The 11724-nt window shown below is 48.0% G+C and overlaps 5 protein-coding genes across 5 annotated transcripts; 1 reads left to right on the forward strand and 4 right to left on the reverse strand.

The window, feature by feature from the left end:
- Positions 1-469: 469 nt before the first annotated feature.
- Positions 470-2597, reverse strand: FIESC28_03026 (uncharacterized protein; the record flags this gene model as incomplete). Its single annotated transcript, XM_031157175.1, has 3 exons — positions 470-1044; positions 1095-1925; positions 2015-2597. 3 exons carry the CDS (start codon positions 2595-2597, stop codon positions 470-472), a joined length of 1989 nt encoding a protein of 662 aa, XP_031018717.1.
- A 1624-nt stretch (positions 2598-4221) lies between these two features.
- Positions 4222-6043, reverse strand: FIESC28_03027 (uncharacterized protein; the record flags this gene model as incomplete). Its single annotated transcript, XM_031157176.1, has 3 exons — positions 4222-5225; positions 5623-5920; positions 5984-6043. The coding sequence occupies 3 exons, from the start codon at positions 6041-6043 to the stop codon at positions 4222-4224; spliced, it is 1362 nt and encodes a 453-aa protein (XP_031018718.1).
- A 2056-nt stretch (positions 6044-8099) lies between these two features.
- On the forward strand, positions 8100-9494 carry FIESC28_03028 (uncharacterized protein; the record flags this gene model as incomplete). The annotated part of the gene is made up of 1 exon (XM_031157177.1): positions 8100-9494. The coding sequence occupies one exon, from the start codon at positions 8100-8102 to the stop codon at positions 9492-9494; it is 1395 nt and encodes a 464-aa protein (XP_031018719.1).
- Positions 9495-10136: 642 nt separating this feature from the next.
- FIESC28_03029 (uncharacterized protein) lies at positions 10137-10660 on the reverse strand (the record flags this gene model as incomplete). The annotated part of the gene is made up of 2 exons (XM_031157178.1): positions 10137-10381; positions 10432-10660. 2 exons carry the CDS (start codon positions 10658-10660, stop codon positions 10137-10139), a joined length of 474 nt encoding a protein of 157 aa, XP_031018720.1.
- Positions 10661-11006: 346 nt separating this feature from the next.
- Positions 11007-11540, reverse strand: FIESC28_03030 (uncharacterized protein; the record flags this gene model as incomplete). The annotated part of the gene is made up of 1 exon (XM_031157179.1): positions 11007-11540. One exon carries the CDS (start codon positions 11538-11540, stop codon positions 11007-11009), a length of 534 nt encoding a protein of 177 aa, XP_031018721.1.
- Positions 11541-11724: the final 184 nt, after the last annotated feature.

The following is an 11724-nucleotide window of genomic DNA, read 5'->3' on the forward strand; positions in this document are numbered from 1 at the left end:
GTGGGAAAGGCTATAAAAGGTAGAACTGTTGAGTGTTATGTGATGAGCACCAGCAGTAGAGCAGACAGAAAAGGAAGAAAGAGAAAGAAACAGAGGGCACTGAGTCTCGTCCATGATAGACACTATTTGGATCTCCGATCTGCTTGAAATGGCTAGCTGTTTGGGCTCGGCATTCCACGAAAATACGCACATACATCCGTACAGCAGACATCACTAGCATCAGCATCAGCATATAGGAATGGTGTTGCACTTATCAAAGGCAAGGGTGGGAGTTATTGGCTGTGCGATTTACACAAAGGAATTTGTTAATGATTGCTCTATCCTCATCAGAATGCATGATTAAAATGCAGCTCCTCAGTGCTAATCTTACACATAAAACTTGGTTCCACAATCCCCTTAAGCTTTTCATAACGAAGTTATCCCCATCTTGTCCAGTCCTGCCTAATATGATGCCGACACTATTCTCGTGCTAAGTGGTCCTGCGCAGCTTCTCCGCTTTCCAGGCGTTCAGGTCTAGGTCCTCCCAATGAATGTCTTTAAGAATCTTGCCAACAAGAGTCGAATAGCGCAAGTGTCCATTCACAAGGTTGCTAACGTTGTGATTCTCGACACCGTCTGCACCTTGGATCTTTTGGAGGCCCGCCAGTCCGAAATGAATGTTGGAAGTGCGATATAAAAACCCGAGAAGATAGTCACTCTCCGAGTAGACATTGACCAGACGACCGGATACAACACTCTTCAAGGTCAACCAAACACGGCTCTCTGAAGGAGCTGGCGTACCCATTAAGACCACAGAATCGACGAGGCCAAACTGACGACGTTCAGCGAGTATCATAAGGCATACATAGATAGCTCGAGCCGCTAGGCTAAACCCAACAAGAGACACGGGGCGATCGCCCTGGATCTTGCTGCGCATGACTGCGTCCGCAAGAACGGCACCAGCCTTTTCGGCGCGAACCATCCCCATGCTCCAGGGGTTATCGATGATCTTGCTCACTTTCATAAGTTCCATTGGCCACGTTGCCTCGATAAGGTTTCTGAAAACTAATATAGTGTCAGTTGTTTCCACCCAAAGCTTGCTCATTGTAACTCACTTGTTCGTGAAGAGATAGCTTGCTTTGCTGCAGCCCAAGCTGAACTCTTGACAACTGTCTCAAGTGCAGTGCCTATATTGCTAAGGACGGTCATCTCCCATCGCAAAATATACACCTCTGCATTATCACCAAGGATCTTCCAAGATCCTGTGAGGTTGTCTTGATCAGTCACCCATCCATTGATAGCAATGACTAGGCGAAGGCGTCGGGACGTAGATGGGATTGCCGTTGCATCTACATAATCCCCCTGAAATTCGTCCCGAAGAGGCACGAGGCCAAAATCTTGAATTTCACGAGCAAAAGACTCGATCATCTTGTTAGTCGGTCTTGCTGTGTATATTCCTAGCATAGAGCCAGTGGATGGACCATTATCCGCCATGGGCCCCAATAACCCTGCAGCTGTTGGAAGTCTCAAGCCGTGTCCGCCATGAGCTGTCCCGATGCCTACAGCGATAAGTTGGGTTCCAAGTCTGAAAGGACCAGTCATGGCAGCTATGCGTGCCTTTGACTTCAGAACCGGCTTGTTCTCATCCTGGCTCTGCTGCGAAGCCTGTTCAAAGGCTGAATCAACTGCCAGTTGACTGAAACCTTGGGCGATTCGTTTTTCTTCCTCATGTAGCACTCTCAAAGGAAGGTTGAGCGATGAGGTAAGGTTAAGAAGTGTCATTCGTGCATATGCAGTGTACTCCTGAAGAGAGATGACAATCAACAGTGAAATATGAAGTAGAAGCTTCCGTTTGTCCAATGGAAGAGTCCAGAGAGAGGTTGGGATTGGGGGAAACCGTCGGGATAATTCACGATCGACATGCGCTGATGGTACTTTGGGGGGACCTATTCTCGTAAGTATTGATTCTGCTGGACTTGCCACCAAGAGGCATGAGGTAGCACCGTCAAGTAGACAGTGTCATCTGTCAACTTACCGGTAGCCAAGGTCAGACCTCCACGACCCCCTCCTCGTCCACCACGAGCGGCACGACCACCTCGTGCACCTCTTGCATTGCCACGGCCACGGCCCCGCATGTTAGACTGAGAACCGTTCGATTCCGTGACGCTGATATCACGAAGGCGCTGCAGAAAGATTGACTGCCACTTTCTGAAGAATACCAAAGCCTCCTTCTTTAGTTCCCTCAGTTGTGGTGTGATAGCCTCTGATTCCTCCTTACCAGCAGATGGAGCTGCAGTGTTGTGTGTTCGTGTGATTTTGGGCATCCCATTTCCCGCATTCGAGTGTCTTGGGTCGACATTCTCTTTGCCATTTGTCTGGAGTGATAGAGCCAGCCAGTGATGATGTCCGATGTCAACTTGATCAATGTTATTCAAGCTCAAGTCTCCGAGAGTAGGGGTGACTGGAGGCGAATCAAAGATGATACTAATATCATTGTGTAATTTCTCGGTAATAGCTGTGATCAGGGTCGTCAGATCGTTTTTCTCGGCGACAGAGAGGTTGCTAGTCAAGTCAACTGGCCTCCGAGGGGCCGAACTTGTTCGCCCGCCGCGGGTCATGATGTCGGCCCTGTGTAGCTTTGGCAGCCACTCAGCGGAGTCGTCGATGAGAGAGAGGCTGCAGTATATGCGATGGAGTCTGTGTGAGCGTTCTCCTTGATCTTTTTCCAGTGGAGGATCCTGAAGATACGGGCTCAGTGTGTGATGGTGACTGGAAATAGGATGATTCAGTTCCTGAGACCGACCTTGGAGTGTCAGCGAGGAATAAGAGCCATCAGATACAGACTATCTGATATGTCTTTGTTTAGTAGACAGAAATGTTGCTCGCGAGAATCATCTCATTCACAAGAATTGAAGGTCAAACAGAGGTCGTAAACAAGTGGTCGGGCGGTCGATCCGTATGCAGTTGGTATAGCAAAGCCAAGTGAACAATGGAGGGAAATGGCTAATAAGAGAAAGCAGAGAGGCAGAAGAAAGAACACAAGCAAACAGGAGATACCCGTGAACATGAAAGGCGTTTACAAAGAAAAAGAAGAAGGAATGCTGCGTCCTAAACGGAAGGAGAGATACAGATGTAGTCGCGTAGTTGCTTCAGTATCTTTCTTGTTGTGCATGTTGGAAGCCGCAGATAATTTGGGGAATGAAGGTACGGAAGGAAGTAAAGAAAGAATGGAGGGCGAGTGACGAAATCAAGACGGGAGGGCAGGAGTGAATGCGGTGCAACTTGAGGATAATGCTTCACTGGCGTTTTTGACAGTGTCGCCAGGTGGCAGGCGGATGTCACCGGCAGTGCCAACCAGTGCTCCTGTCATTTGGACTACCGCGATCGCTTCTATATACCTACCTGCCTCTAGGGACGGGGGGCAATCAAGTGTGACAGTGTGCGATGCAGAGAGTCATTCGCCTCACTTAAACCTGCCTACCTCCTTACGACCTTTGCCTTACCTACGTGTGTCTGCTACTCAAGTACCTCTATTGCGCGCACAGAAACTGTTGATGTGAATTGCTTCAGCTCGGCTACATGTGCCAAAATCTGGCATATTACTGTAGAGCTCTGTGTAACTCGACAAAATCTTTATGTTTGCTGCCGTTTTTCATCTAGTATCACTGCATTTTGCTTACAGTGATCTCAAAGAAAGGTTTATCGCATCTATCGAGCGGCAGCAAAAGATACCTTCGATTCTGGACGAAGGGAGGGGGCTGCGACTCCGTAACGTTGTGTTACTTCAGCCGGGAGGATGCTCAGTATTGGGTTCCCTATCGTTTGGAAGGTATACCAAGCTTCCAATGAAGCATCTGATCGGCGATTTACTGGTGAAGCAACCATGATTGCAATAGAAGACATTAGGTACTCCATCTACAGCCGTACCTATGGAATGTTCATGAATCTAGACACTTGAGCTCTTGATTGTGACGATACTAGGTAGGTACGTCGTGGCTAAACCATGTACAAATCAGAGTGTTGTGTGACCATATCTCGGTCGAGCCATCGGTGAGCACGATGGGGACTGTGCGGTATCTGCGGATACTTCGTCAAACAGTTGGTGATGGATTGGAAATCAACCGTCTTGCATTATGGAACTCTTATAGAAGCTTCATGGTCGACATATTATCAGTTATTCAACCAATAAGATTGAGTCATCTCTTTAATAGAAGAAGAAATGCGGACGCAGCAAAGATATTATCATCCTTCCATTTCATGATATCTTTGATGTGCCGGTACAGCAAATAGCGGGATACGATTTCCGCAAAGAGGACATGAGATGTTGTCTTCCATGTCCCAATCATCATCATCGTCCCCTCCATCCTCATCCTCATCTTCTGACACATGGTGTCTAGGTTCATCATCTTGTGCGACGTCTTGCTCTTCCTTCAACTGGAAGGGCCTAAGCACTTCATCTTGACGTTTAAACATGACAGAAATGTCCCTGCCTGCTCCCATCTTGTCATCCGCTGCACCAACTACCATATTTGCCACACAGATGTTGAGCATCTGCAAGTTCCACCGTTGCCCCTTTTCGGGCGATAGGCGGCGTAGCAGTGGTAGCAGAGTATCGGAGACGAGCCTCTCTGCGATATGTTCTATGTCATCCTTGAAGTCAAATACATAGTTTGGTAATGGTCCTGAGCGGGAAACCCGACCATACGCCTGCCCTTGGGCTGAGTGTAGATATGCCCAGGACCTCAGTGACAAGCGCAAGGTCTTGGGTCGCGCAATCCATTTTTGTGCTCCTGGAGCGTCTGCCCCAGTATCAACCACAAGGAGGTCTATCCTCATTCTTCGAAGAAGAGAACAAGAGAGCTTGTGCAGTTCTTCTGTAATCTGTGCCATGGTATCTAAGCCCTTGTACGTATCCTCGATACTAATCTGACTCGGCACATCACTGGCTTCCTTGACCTCGGTTGCGTCAACTCCGTGCAGCAAGCCCCAGATCCGCACACCTACCCCTTTCTCTGCTCCGGGTCCCATTAACAGAGTCTCTATAGTCGCGGGCGAGATGTCAGGATGGAGTCGAATATCGGCAACAGTGACAGGATTGTCACTTAACTCAGGGATTTCGGATACGCCCTTACTCATGTCAGCTCCAACACGGGTTCCTAGCGCCTGAACAGTCTTGGATCCTAGCCCAGGTATCCTTCGTAGCTTGTGAGTGTCTACAAAAGCTATCACCTCATCTTCGGTAGTCGCTAGTAGCGTCGTTTGATTACGAGGCTTATTCTTGCTACCCACAAGCTTGCTAAGCATCTTGTTAGTTGAAATCCCACAGGTGGAGGTAAATCCGTATTTTTCTTCTACTTGAAGTCGTAGAAATTGGGCAAGATGTGATCCTAATACGAGGCGTAAATAAGCTGGGTCCTTCGGGTCAGGGGTGGAAGAGGCTGTGCCTTCGACACAGCCCGCGATGCTCGTGAGATTGCACTGAAAACCCCGTTCGGGGTTATTTCTGGAAAGGCAAAAGAAGGAATTATCTAGGGATGCCTGGTTAAGACAGGAAATGTTGTATTCGATGATGTCGGTCACATCTGAAAGGCAATACGCCTGGTCAGTATTGTAAATTGAGTGAGGCGCAATACGATAACATACCCATAAACACCTCATCAAATCCCAGACGCTCGGCCTTATGATTCCAAGAAAAACTCTTGAAGAAGTTGAAGAGGATTTTGCTCATGTCACGAAAAGGTGTGAGATCCTCACCGTCTACAAGGACGAGCTCCGGGCACTTGCGTCTCGCTTCAGAGACGGACATAAGTTTTGTGAGACCACGGGCACGGGCGTTGTAGTTGCATGTTGCTAGGCAATTCTTCTGCTTGACACCCAATGGCAGTTTTTTGAGCTCTGGTTTCTTGTTCTCAAAGACCTGCGCGTAGAAACAATCATAGTCCTTTTCAATAGGTCAGCAAGAGCTGGATCACGATTGTGAACGGTCAGGGTGACTTGAACGAACGAATTGTAAGATGATTCGATCATCATTCCGCCGAGGCCTTTTCTTGCTGGGCGGTTCCATGCCTACGCTGACTGGTAATTATAAGATGGAGGAATGGGGACCGTGGTCTTGTGAGTTTCAGGTTTACGTAGACCAGGAGCAGGAGTCTAGAATTGAGGACGGTGTCTTGGGTGAGTCGGGGTTTAAGAGAGGCGTTTGTCTGGAAAACAACAACACTTTGAAGCCATAAAATTGAGCATTGAGGGACAATTAATAGGAAACAAACAGAAATTGAACTGAAACACAGTATTTAGTGAATCATTATATGTTTTCAACAAATAAATCATTCATTCAGGCATCTTACAATCGAGCGAGACCTTCCTTTCCTTCCCACTAGTAGGTCTGCCTTGAGGCCGCTGCAATCTTTGCCTGAGGTGTCGATGCGTCCCTGCCCATAAAGGAAAGCACCTATCTGAACATTGATGAAAGGAAGGAAGGAAGACACAGATGAATGTGATTACAGTACATGCTTGCATTTTCTAGCAATCCTGTCGCTTAGAACTTGTCTTGTAACCATTCATTTCATATCCTGTTATTATCTTGGCATCAAATTCAACCAGAAGTACCAAATGTTGACAACCTCACCACAAGGCCTTTCAACGAGCGCGCCAGTTCGATATAGCGGTGGAGATGCATGGCGCAAAGTAGGATATGCTCGATGCTATGTCAGTCATATTCTTCCTGCAAACATCAACGCCTCATCCTTGCTTTGGATAACATGATAGACGCGATGCTTGGCCGGTCGGATATTATGAGAACTTCTCTAAACCCGCAGGAGGAATCAACATTTGCAGCCCAGTCAATTCTCATTTACCCCGACTTCGCTTCCGATCAGAGGCTCTATCAGTTCAAGTTCATCTCACTCTGGTCCCCCGCTCTGACCCTTGTCAGAAAGACGTTACCACCCAGTTTCGACCATCCACAGTTGAGCTATAACCGCCCAAGTGCGTGCTTGATTTGCAGCTAAAAGGTTGTCTGGCTCCTCCAATCACATCAACTCCCAGCTTTGCAAAACGTGAATTGATACAGGCATGCGATGTTTGCCGCAATTTGAGTTTATCATTGAAAGGAACTCTTGGTTTCCATCAACAATCGCTCTCAATCACATTGTCGTGGTTGTTGGGGATTGAGGGCCTTTGTCAACCCTAAACGAACGTAATTTCAAAGAGTATGGCTGAGGTTTCGAGAACAAGGGCTGGTCTTGCTTGAACCATGGCTTGGAGCATGGCTGAGCAACGTCTCCACTGGCGTTAGTTCTTTGTCTGAGCACAGGCAACTATCACAGGATTATTGTTGACCTGGACACCGTCGGCTTTGTTCTTGAGCGCAGAAGAAAATATACGGCATGACGATAAACATCCACGAACCAGCCTTTCTTTCTTAACCTTAAGCACTACCGTTCGAAGAGCGGGGGGACGATACCAGCCCTCTTGCATAGACGCCAGCGCGAGTGAAAAGAGCCGACCGATTAGCCGCGTGATTGGGTCTGGTTGGAAGCTGGCCAGGATCATACTTCTGCTTGGGCGCTTGCGCCTCTAACGTTTCCCACCAAGTTACTGTAACGAGCCAACCACAGCATCTCTCAATGACATATCCTCACCAATTCGGTACACCTTTGTCAGGTCGGGCTTTCAAGGGCAGAATCCTTCTCAACCCCTTGACAGCTCCGCGTCTACGCCATAAGAGGATTGTCACACTGCATGCATGGCTAGGGGCGCTTGTTTGGGTGCCAGGACTGGGTCAAAGAAAGGCTGGTTGCCCTGGTTCTACCTCCCCGCCCATCATTGACCCAGTGTGATGCATGTCTCAATGTCTATCATCCTATATAGACGCAATGTCCTCGTTTCTGGGCTGTTTGTTCGTGATGTTTCTGCGTTTTGACATTGTATCAATTTCCTGATCCCTGACGGTTCCAGTCTCTCGGTAACAGCGTCTTTGGCTAGTCCTGTTTGATGTTGATTGCCTGTTGGTTGATACACTTAGCCACCTGCAACAGCACGAGGGGATTCAGCAACTCGTCTCTCCAGTGTTTGGTATATCAGTCTTCTTGATCCATACATCCAACTGGTCTGTCATCATGGCCTCTTCTCAAGCTCTGCCCAAGAAGCCTCGGCTCTCTCTTCAGATCAAGACAACATGCAGCCCGGCCACAAGATCATCAAGGAGTTATGCAGTTGATCCCAAGGATCCAACTGCCTTCAACACGTTATCTAATGTCTATGTCACCACCATTGAAAGAGCTACTCCAGCTCAGCCTGAACCGATCACTGCCATAAACACTCTACAGGCCTTCAGCCTTACAACTCCTGTGGAGCGTCAGGATCCAAAGCATAGAGTTGTCACGCCTTACGTTGCTTCATATCCCGAAACTCCTTCATCCGACACTGCACCATCACCACACCCAGGCTTGGAGATTAATTATCCAAGCACCATGACAGCTACGCCTCCGCTGTCTGCTGGTCCAGTCGATTCGCACACCCATAAAGCCTTTAGCTTCTCGCCTGCCGATATATCAGCGGCCCCAGCCCACAAAGCTCACTCACAGTCCGAGAAGCGCACCCTCACTCGTCCATCAACTCTCGCGGAACTGACCCTACAAGCACCTTACACACATCCCCGTTCACTTCATAGCATCTTGCGCAACTCACCTCTTCCTCCACCCACTGCCATTCCTCCGCCTTCTCCTCGACGACAATCACGACGTCTGCAGGACAAGGCCAATAGACGGGTGTGTTATAACAATCCTCTTACACAGGAGATTGTAACCAACAAGTACACAAAATCTCACATTGACTTGCTTGTGGAAGAAGCCTCGCCTCATTCACCCCCATGTGTTCCCCCACAGCCCCAAAACGCCATCGATCTCGCTCTCGCATTCATGCCCAATGAGATCCAGGATGGTGGACAGACTCCTGGGCCTTTCGAGGATATGCGTCGCCGAATGACCGGCTTGGGTGCTTCAAATACACCAGCCTCACCAATGTCCCCCTCAGGACCAAAGGGTATCTCGAAGCGAAAGAAGAAGGAAAAGAAGCGCCGTTGGGTATGGACGATCGGACAAGAAGACGATGATGACGACGAGCATGTGGGAGGATCTATCGCTGCCTTGCGAGCTGAGGCTGCGAAGGCCAAGGATGTCGATGATATCAAAACACCCGTGACTGCCATCAAATCACCCCCGGTCACTTTTCTTACAATACCAACACCGAGCACGGATAGTTTTGAAAGTCTGGATAGCATGTTGTGTGGCAACGACGATGTCGAAATGTCTGACACAAGTAGCTGTCTTACGACACCAGAAGAGCCTCGGTATATTGCTAACGAGATGGACCTGGACATAAAAACGCCGATTGCTCAACAAGACGAGAGGGAAAGTTCAGATATACTCCTGCTCCCCGATCACAATGTTGGCGGCGCCAGTGTGAAAAGGGACTCTCCAGTGCCACCTGATATGCTGCTGCGTGCGGAATGAAAGTCATAAGCACGAGCAACATTTTGATTCTTGTATTTTTTATTTACCAACCATTTTGCCAAGTTTTGTCAACCGGCGTTTTATCACTTGAGTTTTTGGGGGTTGGGTTATTATGATACCGTGCTCGCAAAGAGCCTTTATGAGCAATGAATCTATCAAATGAACAAAGTGAAATATGGTGTCTGTCGCTGAGTTCCTGCCATCTGTGTCATATCTTACCATCGATTAGTATATAACAATACGGTTTCTGACGTTAGCAGTTTGGAACATTTGATCTTTGTGTTTTTGTCGTAGTAGCCCTCGTAGTCACGAGGGAATGTAGGATTGGATAAGAGCGGCATTCGCTGTTGGTATTCGAAGGATTCTATAGGACAAGTCAAGTCTTGCTATATCATGGTTGTGGTCGCATCTTTTAGCAAGGCGTTTAGAGTTCACGTTTGCTGATTCGACATGGATATAAGGCATGGTGTCACTCTCTGGTCTGCTCTTTCGTACCAGCTGTTAAAGACTCAAAACGACAGGGGAAGGACACCTTTCACGTCCTGAATGAAACATTGCTAACTGAGAGTATGATTTACTACTCTAATTATAATAATCCCATTTCAAACGCTCAAAAGATCAATAATTTCGCAATAACGTAACTCAGCTCTCAATAGACAGGGCCTTAGCACCAATGAGCTTCCCATCAGCGTGAGAAACAACCCAATACTCGGTTCTCGTAGAATCTCTCGATACCTGGTAGACTCGCACGTCGTTTCCCTGAGAGGCTTCGCGGACAGCTTCAATGACGTCGGTGTACTTGCCGTGAGAGTCCCAGCTCAAAGGGTCGAGGATCTGGATATCTGCTGAGCTGGGAGAGGAGTGATTGATGAGCTCAGCGAATTCGGCTGTCCGTGTATCAGTATCTGACTATGTATGCAAAATCCTCTTCGCTTACTCTCTGTTGGTAGACCATTCTTGCCCTGCCACTTGAGAGATACCTCCTCAAAGGGCTCGTCTGCGTCGGATGTGTAGATGGCCTTTTTGCATACGTTGCTGATAGCCTTTGGCACCTCAACACCAGCGTCCTTCGCTTTGAAAACAGTCTTCTCTTGAGTAGAGGCGCTTGCGCCAGTGTCTTGGTTAGCCTTGTTCAAGAAGGCCATGTAGTCGTCGTCGTTTGACATCTTGAGGGGTTGTGAGGTACTGAGTAGTCGCTGTGAAGGTTGGAGGAGAGGGAAAGCGTTCTGTCCGCGAAGAAGAATAAGACTGAGATTCAGGCTGGTGAAACGTCTAAGAGGGGTTCTGAGTGTCATTGGGAGAGAGAAAGATCTCGGGCGTCAAGACAAGCACAAGCAGAAACACATGCGCATGCGGGTGCAAGTTTGGGGTTGTGGGGTGACGTCAGGTTTGTGATAGACAGCAGGGGTGGCTCAGCCAACCAGAATGTCTAAATCGACAACACACTGAAGATGCATCTTGGTTAGAACATCTGCTATACTCAATGATATACCACGTCATTGTTTCGTTGTTTCAGATTCCAGCTCGTCTCAGTCGACTCAGGAACTTTGCATCCTTCAACTCTTCCATGTCGATACCAAAGAATTTGGCATACATAGGCGCCAGATGATGAGGCCCACAAGGTCGAGCATCACCACTCGCGCTTCTCTTATCGATGAAACTAGACAGGAGAGCTTTGACAGCTTCCTCAAAGCTCTGACCTTGTTGTGATACCATGACTGAATCTAAGTCTTCCGTTCCGCTGTCTTCCGTGTGTCTGTCGAGGTTAACATCTACGGTTGCAGCTTTGATTATCGCAACTTGGGTCTCATCGAAATACGGGCCACTGATATAGTGCTCATCCGTAGTATTGTTAATACGCTTCTCTGAGTTGTTGTCTTTCGTGACGTTCAGGAAGTCGTAGAGAAGTACACGAACTTTATAGCCAAGTGTTGGATCAGCGGCTATAGCAGATGTCGTGGTGAGTATATTCGAAGGCGTTGATATAGACGCTTGAGGCTGCGCCTCACCAGCAGCTTTGCTCTTCTTCTTTTCCTTCTTGCCCATCTTTGCATTGAGTAGAGTTTAGAAGTTAGAGAGAAGAATCGTGTTGCTTTCTCTATGAGTTTTATTCAAGGTTTTTTGCATACATCACGCAGGCACGAAACTCTAAGACGCCATGAGCTGAAATGTTCTCTTTTAGTATGATGCAGGCAGCCCATATACTTAACTCTCGCACAACAATTAAGAC

This window comes from Fusarium coffeatum, assembly GCF_003316985.1.
Source record: "Fusarium coffeatum strain FIESC_28 chromosome Unknown BRIP53273_contig_65, whole genome shotgun sequence".
NCBI classification, from domain to species: domain Eukaryota; kingdom Fungi; phylum Ascomycota; class Sordariomycetes; order Hypocreales; family Nectriaceae; genus Fusarium; species Fusarium coffeatum.